The 16,059-nt window shown below is 41.3% G+C and overlaps 2 protein-coding genes across 5 annotated transcripts in view; one reads left to right on the forward strand and one right to left on the reverse strand.

The window, feature by feature from the left end:
• fancc (FA complementation group C) overlaps positions 1-2,961 on the forward strand; it is a 39,191-nt gene extending 36,230 nt beyond the window's left edge. For 3 of the 4 annotated variants that reach the window (XM_017714771.2, XM_017714770.2, XM_017714772.2), the window contains 2 exons: positions 1,236-1,427; positions 2,585-2,961. In XM_017714771.2, the coding sequence (XP_017570260.1) occupies positions 1,236-1,427; positions 2,585-2,743 (351 nt within the window). In that variant the 3' untranslated portion in view covers positions 2,744-2,961. Of the gene's footprint in view, positions 1-1,235; positions 1,428-2,584 lie in introns of those variants that run through there. The other variant, XM_017714773.2, reaches the window with a different exon arrangement.
• Positions 2,962-4,929: 1,968 nt separating this feature from the next.
• Positions 4,930-16,059, reverse strand: part of aopep (aminopeptidase O (putative)) — a 120,184-nt gene continuing 109,054 nt past the window's right edge. Inside the window, exons 15-17 of the mRNA XM_017714769.2 lie at positions 14,427-14,513; positions 12,771-12,927; positions 4,930-5,803 (exon numbers count right to left, since the gene is read on the reverse strand). Of these exons, the coding sequence (XP_017570258.1) occupies positions 12,787-12,927; positions 14,427-14,513 (228 nt within the window). The 3' untranslated portion in view covers positions 4,930-5,803; positions 12,771-12,786. The remainder of the gene's footprint in view (positions 5,804-12,770; positions 12,928-14,426; positions 14,514-16,059) is intronic.

Raw genomic sequence — 16,059 nt, forward strand, 5'->3', positions numbered from 1 at the left:
AAGAGTGAAAAGAGCACTGATCACACCTCTGAGTGCACTTGAATATATTTAAACCATGTCAAATTAAAGTGAAAATGCCAGTGATCATCAGGGCGAAAGAGTAAAATTTCCATAGGCCTATGTAAAGCCATTTATTAGGTCAAATAAGATGCATGATCTTGAAGTGAGCCAGGAAGGAGCCTGCAAACGAGATGATGTCTTTCTACAAGGAAAAGAAATCTGTTAGTCAGTGCCCAGAAAATTGAAAGAATATAAATACATGGTAATAACAATACAACAGTACATCATAGCAATCTGCTGCCTTGTAGGTGCCGACTTGAAAGAGTGCTCAACTGAGCATTTTCCTGCTGTGAGTAGCGCCTCGCTGCATCCCTCTCTGCTTTGCTTTGCAGCGTGGGACAATAGTGTCCATGAGCGCCATGCTGAGAAACTTGCCGATTTCAAATGTGCTGCAGTACACACCCATGAATGTGCTGCATACCATATACTCAAACATTTTAACATCGGTATGTTAGAATACATCATTACACATGACATTAACATATTACATTGGTTCCCAGACCTAGGGCCCGCTTCAGGAAGCATGTTCAGCTAAATCCCTCCTTGGATGGGATTAGTTTTACATAGGGAGGTGAGGCAATGCCAGTTTACCACAGCACGTCTGTAATGTTTATGACCAACAAGATGGGATAAGAAATTTTGGTATAAATGACAACCAGAAGGTTGTATAAATGCTGACAACCGTTTTTGAGAGTATTCTCACTAAACATAACATTTAATGACTTTTTTTTTCTTCTTTCTTGCTGTTGGTGGGGTTTAGGGGCCAGGGGAAGTGTTTGTGCATACACATGCAAACATAAATAAATGAATAATAATAATAATAATAATAATAATAATAAATGACAGTGATGTATCCTCATTTGAATCTAGGGTTAGATCAAACTAAGCCTGAGGTTTGCTGGATAGGCAAGGTCTCCTGCTTCATTAGACAGGACCCAGGTTTTTAGAGTAGCCTAACCTTTGCTGCATATTTTAGAGTTTTCCTGCTTTGACACGCCCACTTTAGCTCAGGGAGGACATGATCATAAGCTGAGTAGCTGGATCAGGTGTGATAGGAGATGGGAAAATGCCAAAAGATGTAAAAAGTTTGATAACCACTGCTGTATTTAAACATAGCCAAGCCGAATGGAAAAATGATTGACGACTGATGACATTCTTTATATTCTTCCTCTTAGATAGTGGCAAGAGAGGCTTGGAGTCATTTGAGGATCCTCTTTCCCACGCACACTGCTCCTCCTGAGCAACTGTCTCCTGTGAACGAGCTACTCTCCTCCACTCTTTCAACAAACCTCATTCTCCATCTTCTGCTTAACTTTGCCATCTTTTCTCAAGCATCTATCAGCAGTGTCACTGAAGTCATACAGAAGGTAAGATTCTGCACACAGTACGTTTGGTGCAAGTTGGAGTGAAGTATGAGAATTCACACCTATTCTAAGTGCCAGGTGTTGAGGGAAGGACACGGTAATTATAGATATACCTACCTGCCATTGCCAAATGTAGAAACTGACACCAGAGCTATCCGACTTTGCGTTACAGATAAATATAACATTTATTTGTAGAGACTTACAATGAATAGAATTCAGATATTTCCGCTCAGTAATAACTGGTGTCATGTAGGCATTTTACTCTTCCAAAGGAAAGTAAAATACGTCATCAAATATTGGTCTGAACTAAATCTGAACGTCTACCCAATGTCAATCATTTCTTTAAGCAATTGTCTGCCAGTTCCGATGTGATTCTGATGTCATCGAGGATCCTTTCAAACTAGTATTATATTGCAGTTATAGTGGTACAATGGTGATATGCTTTATAGTGTATTAAATTGCACTGGTGATGCAATGTGACAGATTGACCTGCATTATTTTGATCAAAGTTAATGTTTGCTAGATGACATGGGTAGGATTCATTAAAACACCCACCAGAGTTCATCTGGGACTTTAACTGGTCAGAACGCTCACAGCAAATAGTAAAAAAAACAGCCTTGCACTTCATTAGAGGGCTTGTTTGCATATTGCAGCCTGTCAGTATTATAAAAGCTGTTTTTGCAGTAATACCAGGCCACATATTGTGCATTGTCCCTTAGTCGTTAGCAGCATGTTTGGGAGATGTATTGTTCAACACTGTGAACTGTGTAAACCACACTACAGCAAAACCAGGCAGAGGTCAGTGAAGTTGTCACCAGCACCCGCTCCCCATATTTACTGTTTAGGAGTTTCAGAGCTATGCAGAGAGCATCATGCCGCAGTGTGCTCCCAGCTGTTTACAGACGCTTGTAAAATTGAGACTGGTTCAGTTTTATCCCAACACAGAACAAAGTTTACAACCTCCAGCTTTTTCCCCACTGCATGTGGCTCCCTCAGATCCAGGGATGTGACAGTGGCTGTGCTTTAGATGTCCTCTTATTTCTGCAAAATGCTGCAGCTCATAGAGTACCATGCATAAATGAAAAGACCAGCATGCAATATGGACCAGGTAGCCTTAAGCGCTCTTTGTGTGGTTGTGTGTGGCCTGATGATGCTGGCAGGTGCTGAGTGAGGCCGGTATGAGGCGTAGAGCGGTGTGGATGCTCTCCTCCATGCAGCACAGACTAAACAGAGAAGACTCACTGGACGCCAGAGTTCACCCTAGGCTAAGGACGCTTCAGGACAGCATTGGGCCAGCCCACGCTGCAGGCTGCACATAAACGCTCAAACGTGCCCAAACCCCAGCACTCGGTAAGCTGTTTATTAGGACAAGGATTCCTGGCGTGGTTCAGCTACACACTGAAAGACCGGCCTGCTGGAAATGACATTTATGTGCTAAGCCCAGCTGCTGTTTTTATTTTGAAAGCAGTGGAAGATATGGGGTGATATATCATGCCAAATAAAAGGAGAACGTGTATATATGGAAACCTCTGGTAAAGAACTCTGAATGGTGGAATTTTTTTTTTTAAACCACTCATTTATTTTTTTATTATGCTCAAAATGGTCCATGTACAGGTTATTTACAGTTCACCCAATTTATTGCATGCCTGAGTTCCTGTAATGCAAGCAGATGGATTATTTATGTGCATTGTAGGCATGCAGATTTTGCTCATCATGGCTCAATGATTAATCACTAACCAGTCAAAACGTTAGTTATACAACGGTTGGTTCAGGTTCTGAAGGCAGGGCCACATTTTAAAGACAATATTGCATCAAAATATTAAGAAGTGTTTATGTAAACTCTACTGTTTGGTGGGGTCTTAACTTAAAAGTTGACAAAATGATACAAGTTCTGTAATGTCTGTAATATATTTTCCACTCTTTACTAGCCAAATGAACATAAATGCCATTAGTGGGGTTAACTTTGTCTCAACGTGCATCAGTCGCTCTCAAAAGCTGCTGCTGTCCATCATGTCTTCCTCTATAATTTTGCACACCCATGTGATTTCCTCTCACTGCTGCGCAGCACGCTGTCCCTCAGAGAGCGTAGACGAAATGATCAATGTTTATGGATGTTTGCTTTTGATATGATGCAGCTCATCTTCTCATAAAGTGGCCCCAAAACATCCCCATTTTTAGCTTCATTTTTTAGATGATCTGTCCAGAAGAACTGATTACCTGTTGTGCCCTCATGCATACAATTCTGAAACAGCCAACTTGAATGATAAACCCACCGATTCAAATAGGAACTGATGGAAATGAAATAAAACTGAATTAACTTCCTTTGTTTTACCAATAGAATTTTTCACAATTGCTTATGTGTCAGTTAATTGGTTACTCATTTCATCACTACTACTTGCTGAGCATCAGAATCATGTGGGTGGTCAGATTTGCACTATGCAGCACAACAGGACACCAGAATATGACAATACTGCAGGAATATTGTCTGTCCATCCATCCATCCATCCATCCATCCATCTTCCAAGCCGCTTCTCCGTCAGGGTCGCGGGGGGGCTGCTGGAGCCTATCCCAGCAGTCATCAGGCGGAAGGCAGGATACACCCTGGACAGGTCGCCAGTCCATCGCAGGGCAGACAGACAGACACAGACAGTCACTCACACCCAGGTGAGTATATCCAATTGGCCTGACTGCATGTCTTTGGACTGTGGGAGGAAACCGGAGAACCCGGAGGAAACCCACGCAGACACGGGGAGAACATGCAGACTCCACACAGAGAGGACCCTGATCGCCCAGCCAGGGAATCGAACCCAGGCCCTCCTCACTGTGAGGCGACAGCGCTACCCACCACGCCACCGTGCCACCCCAGGAATATTGTATAAAATTAAAATAACGCAAAAATATTTAACTGCAAGTTGTCATTCTGACACGAGTATTTCTTTCTTTTACTTCAACTGACTTCACTGGGTGATGATATTATTATTATTATTATTATTTGTAAGTATCACATATTGGGCCAGCATGGACTCCTTAGTTTTTGTAGCCTGGTTACACTAACATGGGAAATCATCCTGTGATAGGAGTCCAGAGTTGGCATTTCAGGTCATCAGCAGACGATTCAATGCCGCACTGATTTCCATGTGTACAAAATAAACCACAATAGGGCTTTGTGTGCTGCTGACAGGCTTGATTGTGAATCTGTTTTTATAAAATACAGATGAGAACCTCTTCCAGGGTAGGCAGTGGCCTTAAACATTGTTAGTAAATATATTACTAGACCAACACAGTCGTGCCTAAATCTAATTGATTTATCCAGGTATTATTGTCTCCATCATTACCGCATGCCCCGTCTGCCTCGTTTTCCCAGTGTGACCTCTTCCTCTTTCCTTTCATTCTCTTCCAGCCTTTCTCTACCTCAGGCCTGCTGCTCAGATCGAGTTTCAGATCCTGAGTTTCTTCTCTGCTTCTATAATGAATGACACCCAAATCCAACTCAATGCAATCAGTCTCCTGTGACAATTTAACTTTATTTACGTAGCTCCATATGGGTTCCCTGATCCTCAGTGTTTCACATAAAACAGTCCAAATTAAAATTGAATGAAATAATGACGAAACAAGCGATCAAATTCAGCGAGATCAGTCACAGTGTATGTAATCAGAGCAGTAACAAACAAGAATGGAAAAGTCCTACAAAAAATGCGAAATGCTACACAGCGGTTCAAAATAGACAGATATATTTAATGTTGCACCGTAAGTGCAGCTACATAACACATTGTTACAGCACCTTTACAGTTGTAATAAAAGCAACACACAACCCCTCACCCCCCAAGAACATCCAAAGACAGCAGAAAGTACCAAAAACTGACCCCTTGATGTGTCTGTAATGGTCATATCTGCAGGACAGTATTAGTGGTGCAGAGATACCATGTTTTGCATGAAAATATGAGTCATCATGCCATGTTTTCAACACAAACAGCTTCCATTTATCAGATTCTGCTGTAGATCAGACTGGGAGAAGGAGACTCCGTAGGTTTCTCCCCTCGAGCCCTGGAACAGTCTATGCTGTACTTTGTTACTTCACCAGATGCTTTCATTTGGATGGATTATAACGCATTGAGCTGCACACCCTTTGCATTTTTAACCTTTTCTTAAAAACTGGTAGGGGAAAAATGCATGTGTCATGTTTCAAAACTGACTGATTTTCAAAAATGCCTTTAAACAAAGCGAAACCGTCTCCTTAGTCTCATGCGCACAAGGTACCTTTCTTCTTTGAGAAGAAAATAGATGTTAATAGTCGTGACTTCAAGTATCCGTGCGTTTGTGTGGATTCCCTGGAGCTGATTCCACACTTAAAAGACTGAAGAGGAGCCTGATCTTGGACCCTGCACAAGAGAGACAAGACAGGCGATGGGCATGTTTGTCAACTAAAGATAAATGAGAAGAGCATGAAGAATTATCCTTTTACCCCCCGTGATCATCAGCCTACATGCATTTGGCATCCTGTAGTTTTGCACTGGAGCTATGAGATTAATGCAGCTAACAAGCAATGAAAACTAATAACCACCATTTAAGTTTGGTTACCACAGATGATGCAAATTGTGGTCTATAGACCCACATCATTGCTTACATACTACACTTAGGGTGAGTGGAGATAACCAACACAGCATTTCAAACAAGGAAGAAAATGTGCTCCAGGCATGCAGAACAAACCCCATGACTAAGATGGTTCTGCTTCAGTTTAAACTTAGATAAGAGACCAGTGTAGTACACTTTGTGCATGGATACCATGAAGCTTACAGGCCAGAGCCACCATATACAATGAACACATCAGCATGCGGCTCGCAAGGTGCAGCTCTCTGTGGCTGTGGGTTCGGGGGTCTGTGGACCAGACTCCTGTTCCTGCTGAACTGAGCCAGCGTTTCTGTAGTACTGTAATCAGCTCAGTAGGCACGGGAGGCCAGGTCCATCTGGCGCTCAGCTCTGTCCCAACACTGCCCCTGTGAGACACACACAGGGGTAGTCATCGCCAGGCTGCGGCAGCCTCAGCGGAGCCGTCGGACAGGCCTAATTCACTTCCACTGAAGGTGCTTAGCACTTCATTTCCCATGGAATAGCACTTAATGATATTTTAAATATGGCCTGTGCAACTAATTCCATTTGTGCTAGCCTTTGATGGTAATGCATCTTTAAACACTTTCTAAATATAGTCATTTATGGCCCTGCTTCTGCCTGACTTCATATTTAACTCCTACATCTGTCATGGCTTAGGAGACAGTGCGCTGGCAGAAAGGGCCGTTATCCGTCCACTAACTCGACGTGTTTCCTGTCTGCACTGCCGGCTTTCTCTATTTTAACCAGCCAGGCTAAAAGTAGCCCTGTATTTTTTTTTTTAAAGGCCAGCAACGCAGATGTTTTCATCTGTCTGCGGCTGCACGTATCCGACTTTATAAACCACCTGTCTTGAGCGTTTCTCGGAATTCCAGCGGCGCTTCCTGTGCACACTGCCCCAGCCGCAAGACGACGCAGAACCACTTCGTTTTTCACATGGTGCAGGTAGTAAATCTTATTGAAGAGAAGGAGGAAGAAAACGAAGAGGAGGAGGAGGAGGAGGAGGAAGACTCCTGGGCTCCAGCTTCTCACTCCATGGACTCCATTAGCTCGGTCTGTTTCTCTTCAGCCCTCATGAGGGTCTTCTCGAGTGTCTCAAAGCTGCTTGTCATCCGTCCCGCCAAACACAGCCCTCACTTCATTATACAGTTTGTTATATCCTACGCTCAGTGAATGGAACCACCAAATCAGCTCATTGTGGAGGCAACTGCGTTGAACTGCACTGGAACATTTTTGTCACTGTAATAGCCCAGTAAAGTGAGTTCACCCAAGGGCAGTCACAGACACACATACACAACCGGGGAAAAGAAAAGTAGGAAAGTGCACTTCCTAAAGATACGGAAAGGTACTACGTGAAGATTCTATACCAGCTAATTGTGTACTGTACATGTAGGCCAAGAACTATGCAGGAACCAAGGAGATGCAATGTTTGATTTCAACAATGACAATATTTCAAGTTATTCTTCTAGCCTGTCTTATAGTAAGAAACAGCCTGTTCTATGCATAAATGCTTCCTTTTTCTAATAAAGTGCTCTGGAATCTTTATAAACCTGTGCATGGGTTGTTATTGTTTAGTTAAAGTCCTTTTTTGTTTGGTGTTTTTCAAAAATTCTGATTACTCAGTCATTAAAATAATCGGTAGATCACTCGGTTACTGACCGTCTTCGATTGCGCAGTGTTATAAGGAATAATAGGAAACTTTTAAATTGTAAAAGAACTTGAGATGAAGAAATTGAGAACAGGGATGTCCAAACTGAGGGAATCAAGAGAATGGTGTTAAAACTTCCACACTTTCTTTCCTGTGGCCCCTTCAGAGTAACTCCTCTCATACTCATGCTCCCTCTTAAATGGCAATGAGTCCTTCCTCACGTCAGAGTATTAATTAACACCTCACGTCCTTCTCCATAGGACAAGAAAACAATCCTACTCTTTCGCCGCAACTCTCTCCCTCTGTTTCCTCCTCTTTTTTTAGTCATGCTCTCATCAAGTGCAGAACTTAGCCACTGTGAACAAAGAGCTCAATCACTGTTCACCAATCAGCTAAGCTCTGCACCTGGCCTGAGAGATTCTTCTCCACACTGTGTGTGTGCGCACGTGTGTGTTCATTCACCCACATTGCTCATCCGCTGGAACAAAAAAAGACCTCCTCTGCATTTTCTACTCTCCTTCCTCAAGCCCCTCTGCCTCCCCCGGACCGTCACGTCTTCTTTTATTTTTATTTCCGCGAGCTGCGCAGCAATGGTGCCTCCGGTTGCCATGGCAGCCGTCCGGGCGGTGGGTTGTGTGGTAATCCCTGGCAATGTGATTTTTATCTTAAGTCACAAATCAGCACGCCAGGAACCCACACAGCCCCCGAGATGAAAGGAGAAACCTGCAGGTCTGCGGATCCTCGCGCTCTCCAGCCATTGGCCACGCTCGGCTGAGTCGCGGCTATGTCCCTCATTAGCCCTGTCAGGAGGCACTGCAGAGGCCTCCGACTCCCCCAGGCCTTATAGGGGAGCAGAGAGAGAGAGAAACCCACCCACAGGCACAACACCCCTCACACACTGCAATTCCACAAGCCTTACTCAGCTTCAGGCTCTGATGCTGATGGTAATCAGCAGGTAGGGTGTAAAGTCACTGCATGGGAATCATCCTCTGAGTTCCAACACACTAATTAAACAATGTTACTTTAAGTTTGGTGAAAATCAAATTTGTGCAGTTTTCTCCAGAACCCAAAAGCAGCTGATTTACAGTTCTGTGCGAATGTCAGATCATCCTTCCTTCATTTCATTTCTGGTCAAAGTGGCCATTCAGTGCCAGGCAAGTGTTTAGAGTCAGGGGAAACAAGCAGAAAGCATATATGAAGAGAACATTACACCAAAGCACCAACAACTAAACACTGAAAAATCTGATCCACTATTTATTTAGTACATCATCCATTCTTTTTAGGAGACTTGCTTTCAGTTTTTCAAAGAAATCTGCAGGGATAATTCACCTTTAGATTGAGATCTGAAGCAAGAGTGGAGTTTGATTTTCTCCTTTCTCTCAGAATTAAAAAAAAATGACGGCGACTGTTTTCGTGTTCTACCAGGTCTAACGTGGTGCCATAAGTCCAATTTTCTCTATATCATTTTCTAAAAGGTGGTAATACACTTGCACCAAGGAATGTAAGTTATTATATATCTAATCTCCTAAGAAATATGTATAGTAATGTATAGTAGTATAATAAATGTATAGTAGTACAATAAATGTATAGTAGTATAGTAAATGTACAAATGTATAGTAGTATAGTAAATGTATAGTAAATGTACAGTAGTATAGTAAATGTATAGTAGTACAATAAATGTATAGTAGTATAGTAAATGTATAGTAGTATAGTAAATGTATAGTAGTACAATAAATGTATAGTAGTATAGTAAATGTATAGTAGTACAATAAATGTATAGTAGTACAATAAATGTATAGTAGTATAGTAAATGTATAGTAGTATAGTAAATGTACAAATGTATAGTAGTATAGTAAATGTACAGTAGTATAGTAAATGTATAGTAGTACAATAAATGTATAGTAGTATAGTAAATGTATAGTAGCATAGTAAATGTATAGTAGTATAGTAAATGTACAAATGTATAGTAGTATAGTAAATGTATAGTAAATGTATAGTAGTACAGTAAATGTATAAATGTATAGTAGTATAGTAAATGTACAGTAGTATAGTAAATGTATAGTAGTATAGTAAATGTATAGTAGTACAGTAAATGTATAGTAAATGTATAGTAGTATAGTAAATGTATAGTAGTACAGTAAATGTATAGTAAATGTATAGTACTATAGTAAATGTATAGTAGTACAGTAAATGTATAGTAAATGTATAGTAGTATAGTAAATGTATAATAGTATAGTAAATGTATAGTAGTACAGTAAATGTATAGTAAATGTTTAGTAGTATAATAAATGTATAGTAGTATAGTAAATGTATAGTAGTATAGTAAATGTATAGTAAATGTACAGTAGTATAGTAAATGTATAGTAAATGTATAGTAGTACAGTAAATGTATAGTAAATGTTTAGTAGTATAATAAATGTATAGTAGTATAGTAAATGTATAGTAGTATAGTAAATGTATAGTAGTACAGTAAATGTATAGTAAATGTATAGTAGTATAGTAAATGTATAGTAAATGTATAGTAGTACAGTAAATGTATAGTAAATGTTTAGTAGTATAATAAATGTATAGTAGTATAGTAAATGTATAGTAGTATAGTAAATGTATAAATGTATAGTAGTATAGTAAATGTATAGTAGTATAGTAAATGTATAAATGTATAGTAGTATAGTAAATGTATAGTAAATGTATAGTAGTATAGTAAATGTATAGTAGTATAGTAAATGTATAGTAAATGTATAGTAGTATAGTAAATGTATAGTAGTACAGTAAATGTATAGTAAATGTATAGTAGTATAGTAAATGTATAATAGTATAGTAAATGTATAGTAGTATAGTACATGTATAGTAAATGTATAGTAGTACAGTAAATGTATAGTAGTACAGTAAATGTATAGTAAATGTTTAGTAGTATAATAAATGTATAGTAGTACAGTAGTAATTCATGGCCATTTTGACTGGATGAAATAAATAAGAAACAGTGGTTTTTACACAGTACTGTAGTTTCAGCCGAGACATGTTTGAGTCTTTATTCTGCACTTGAGGTACAAGGCTAATGCATCTAATGTATGTAATGTAACAAGAGCCCACCAATTAGCATGGAGCCAAATGTATGTGTAAATCATTACACCTTTGCAGCCATAAACGGGACCATCAGCCATCTTGAAGCTAAACTTTTGCCCATACTCTTATTTCCTGATTTGAGGTAAGGGTGTAACGATTGAGGCATGCAGTTTGCCACATGCTCAGTGTTGGTGGCTTCAATTACTTGTTAGCTACATTAGCCTCACAGTTCCGGTGTAAAACTAAAGAATCAAAGTTCAGATACCAGACACATTTTTTGGTTGAGCAGCTACAGCTGGGGGTAAAGGAAAAATGTGATTAAATTTTTTTTGTTGTTGTTAAACAATTCCTTTAAGACGCCAAGGCTCCATTCACACGTGGCACAGATTCTCAAGCTTCACTGTTTCATCTGAGAGTGCAGAATGTTGGCTTCCCACCAGTAGAACCCTTTCAAATTGAAAACGCTCTGGTGAAAATAGGAAACGTTCTGTTTCCAGTTCTCAGCTCGTGATCTGCTAACACAACGCCCCCCCCCCCCCCCAGCCAATTAATCACACTTAATAGAGGCTGCAATTCTACGTGATTTATTTTGTAGCACACTTTTGGGACAACAGGTGTCATCCGGTATCATCAGCCACCATCTCCCACATCGCAGAGGACGCTGAGGCTGAAGGCGCCTCGCGAGCAAATTAATGACAACAGCCAGACGTCTGCCGACAAAGACAAACGGGCTGCCTGACAAAGCAAACGTTGCGGCAGAGGAGCAAGATGCCGGATGGCCGTTGTGAGCGCCGTGATTTATTTGAGCTGCAGCCGGCACGAACCCCAGCGGCCTGGAAAAAGCTGCTCCTCTCTCTCATCCCTAAACACATAAAGCTGTCTTGTTGGCGGATGAAAGCGCAGGCGGCTTCAACGGAAAAGGTTTGGTGAGAGACAGTTAATGGATTTATCTAGTTGCCCAGCAGGGCCCATAAGTCCTCCGTACCAGAACCTGACAAGTATTTAGCAGCTCCTGCAGTCCAGGTCCAATGCAGTTAAACAGGATAATATCGATGCGTGAAGGCATGGAGAGATAGGCTACTTCAAAGGGAGACGGATTCACTCCCTTTCTGCCCACGGCTCAGAAGGAAGCAACAAATAAAAAGGTGGCAGTGAGGAGAGTTCCTCCCATAGGCAGGACAAATGAAAAAGTCATGGTAAAAAGGTGAATGTTGAGTTGCTGAGAACCATTTATGAGTGGGGTTCTCAGCTCTGGTCCTGGAGGGCCGGTGTCCAGCAGACGTTTCTCAACAACACTTGATTTAATTAATCAGATAATCACAAGTTTAGTAAGTGTCATAGCAGAGAAATGACTAAACCGTGCTGGACCCCTGATCTACTGTCCCCTAAAGCTCAGTGTAGTGAGGAATAGACAGAAGAAAAACTCACAGATCCTTTTTTCATGCGCCAAATCTGAGCAAGGCATTCCGAAATTCTTCCTCCTATAAACAGATCTTACCAGGCCTTCTTGGAAGAGCATGGAAGAAGAATCCGGCAGTAGCTGGGAGGAGGACTGGGAGGGAGTAGCTGGGAGGGATCGTGGTGGCCAAGGCACTGTGAGTGGACTCTCGCTTCGGTCCAAAATGTGAAATACAACAATGGTCCAATTTAAGTTCAAAGCACAAAGGGCACACTTCAGTACATGTTTTCCTTTCATTGATTATTTGTTTTCGGAATGATTTAAAAGAATAGCCCATAACAGGAATTTCCCTTTTACAGGAAATTAAACTTGGGTTGAGAATTGGGTACAAAAACACATGTGCCCTGCCTTAAAAACTTGTTGACATGGTAAGGTGAGATGCAGTGACGTAACTGTGGATTGTCCCTTTTCAACAAATATGATCTCATACGATTGTTTGTGTTCTCAAACTTATTTTCAAGTTCAGAACGAGGCAGCTGGTACTGGCAATGAACTGAGAGTTGAAAGGTCAGGCAACAAAAACATTGGTAGGAAACGAGTAAAAGTGTTGACGATGAAAAAGGAGCTCTACCTTGTCTCTTCCTGGATTAGAAGATCATTTCCTCCACCACGCAGCGTGCTGATTGGTCCATGTCGTCTTTTATGGCTGACAGGCAGCGTCGGGCTAGAGCCTGCTGACGCCCGTCTTCCTGAAGCATCAACTCACCGTACAGATACACGCCCATCGCCTACACACATGTACAAGGAACACCACCAAAATCAGCATGATTAGATATTTTTTGTAGTCCAGTCATTATGGTTTGCGTCTTAAAGTGAGAATTTGAGGGAAAAATCTCATTTATACCCCAAATGTATTTTATCAGCCAAGACATGTTTGGTGTACAAAGTTTGCTGCTTTAGTTTTCCACTGGAGCTACAAAGCTAATTGAGACGGCAATAGCGAGAAACGGAAGTAGGGATGTAGATAATTAAATGATTAATTGTTAACCAGCAGATAAACAGTTGTTTGACTAACACTATCTGTTAAAAATAACCAAAAAAATGTTTTAATTTCCAAATAACAACAGTTTCTGTTTGAATAGGTGAGTTTGTCATTCAGTAGGCGAAGTTCTGCTACAGACCTACTAAAAAAAAAAAAAACAACACTAGTAATACAACAAAAAAAAGTTCTTACATAACAGATGTGTACTACTGATTTGGCCTCACCTATCAGTACTACGTTCCGCTGCCCATACAAGGAACATTTTACATGTACGGCATTTGGCTGACACTCTTATCCAGAGCGTCTTACAATTGGATCATTTTACACAGGGAGGCCAAGGTGGTGTTAGGAGTCTTGCCCAAGGACCCTTACTGGTATAGTGTAGGGGGCTTGCTCAGGTGGGGATTGAACCCCAGTCTACAGCGTAGAAGGCAGAGGTGTTAACCACCACACTAACCAAACACCTTTAGTATTGCACATTAACTCAGGTTTCAGAAAGCTGAGGCTGCACTGGGGACAGCCTGGTCTGAGGAATCTTGATTTGAGGCACAGAGATGGTAGGGTCAGAATTTGGCACCAACGGCATGAATCCGTGAACCCAACCTGCCTTGTGTCAACGGCCCAGGCTGGTGGAGGTGGTGTAATGAAGTGGGGAATGTTTTTTGGCACACTTTGGGTCCCTTAATACCAATTAAGCTTCTCTTGAACGCAACAGCCTCCAACCTAGTAAACCTCCAGCTGAGTGCACAGTAAGGCCATACTCAGTATTAGTACAGTGTTCCTAATGCGGAGAGTGTGTACCTCACCAGTTAGCACTGTGAAAACTGCATGCTTAATGATGCACTAGCCTCAAACCGGTGGAAAAAATGATGGACAAACTTTAGGCTGAAACACCTGTTAGTGTTACCATTAACATCCATATCATACTTTGTCCACCTTCATCAATAACTACACACGCAGTGTCAGAAATCACATCAGCACATCTATTTGAGATTACTTAGCAATCTGACTTGCTTTGAGGAAAGTGTGTGAATATTTAGGCATGCAGTTTGGTAGTTGGTGCCGTATCCACTTCTTCTTTTACTCATTAGCTTTCGCTCCAGAGGAAAATTAAGAAGCCAACTTCATTTATCCTGGCAAGTCTAACTTGTCGAATGAAAAACTGGGAAATGTTTTTTTTTTTTTTTGTGGCTCTAACATTAGAGCATTAGAGGAGCAGGTGCAGCGTGTAAGTGTTTACCGTACCTGGTCATGAATGAGGAAGCTCTCCACGTCTCTATATGCGGCTGTGTATTTATGCTTGACCACCAGCTCGCACCAACGATGCTTCACCTACAGAGAGAGAATGAGAGACAGAGAGAAAACAGTAAACACTAGCAGCAAAGCATTCACACAGTAAGGTCCAGTTTATGTAGGACGCAAACCTCAGGAGGAAATGCATAAGATCACAGGATCACGTGTGTGTGTGCTGGTCAGTTTAAATGGCCACTCTCTGGCACTGTGTGCTTGTGTGTGTCTTTGGTGTATGAAAGAGAGCTCTGTTAGCAGTGCTGCACAGAGAGATCACAGACTGGCACTGTCTCTCTGTCTCTCGCTCTCTCTCCTCATTCTCATTCCTATTCTCTCTCGCTCTCTCGTCTCACTACTGTCCCCAGCAGTCCACTCGCTGACCTCACACAACCCCCCCGACACACACACACACACACACACACACACCCCAACACCCCAACACCTGACCTGCTACCTCTAACATTCCACACTGGAGCCGTTTCTTTTTTTTCCTCCTCCTCCTCTTCAACATGACTCCTTACACACCCGCTTCTCTGATCACGGCTGGCGAGAGATGAAAGCACAAGCAGAAAAATGACAAAACTGTCTCGTGTTATCTCTGCTTTCTTTTCCCCTCTACTGGGCCACAAACAACATGAACTGAAATCATTTAACTAAGGGCGTATTTGCATATGCCCATTTGATCTGTTTCTTGGGACACTGATCTACTCCAGTAGACAAATGAGAAACACAAATGAGTGCCGGCCCAGAAACGTCCCAGCTGCCAGGAATTACAAGCGGTACTCTGGTGTGATTGTGAACTAATGGGACAAATTGGGAAATCGATCAGTATTTGGAAGGAGCTTTTTTAAAAGCATCCATGCTATACCTGAGTTCGAAAGGAGCCTTAGTAAAGCATTTATATTATATATGTATCTTGCATATCTAGGCAACATCTACACAGCCAGTAAAGACATGAATGCTCAGAAATGCTTAGCTAGAATTCAAGTATGTTCAAAAATGCCTAACGAGTGAATTGAGTATGCGTTGTTAATGTGATATTAACACCCTAAACTCATTAGGGATGGGGATACTGTCACGTTACCACCTATTTAGATTATATACTCATTTGAATGCACTTATGCAATTAATTACATTATGCATTACATTCGATTTACATTATGCATTGCCTTTGATTTACATTATGCATTGCCTTTGAGAGGTTTAAGTATGTTTCTGATTATCTTTGGTTTGTTTTTATTGCATAAAATTATTTTTAAAAATGTTCGCCTGTAAAGCAAAACGGTATGCAGTGCAAAGGCTCTTTCAAATTCAAACCATAATATTTACGTTTGGTATCTGTTGAAAGTTTAGAACCTGCACTTCTGTCAGAATTTCTCTGCTTGTTTTAAAGAGCTGGGAGTGAGAAATGATGCAGTAAAATGGACAAAGATGTTTCACGTTTTATGTACATCATAGTGGATCTTGGAGTGGAGCTACATTCCCTTCCCTTCCATGTGCAGCAGCATCGCGGTGGATGAGATACAGGTTGGGGAAACCTTCCCACTGATGAGCCTTTAGGACCGTTCAGCACTGCAGCATCGAGCAT

This window comes from Pygocentrus nattereri, chromosome 28 (genome assembly GCF_015220715.1).
Source record: "Pygocentrus nattereri isolate fPygNat1 chromosome 28, fPygNat1.pri, whole genome shotgun sequence".
Taxonomy (NCBI): domain Eukaryota; kingdom Metazoa; phylum Chordata; class Actinopteri; order Characiformes; family Serrasalmidae; genus Pygocentrus; species Pygocentrus nattereri.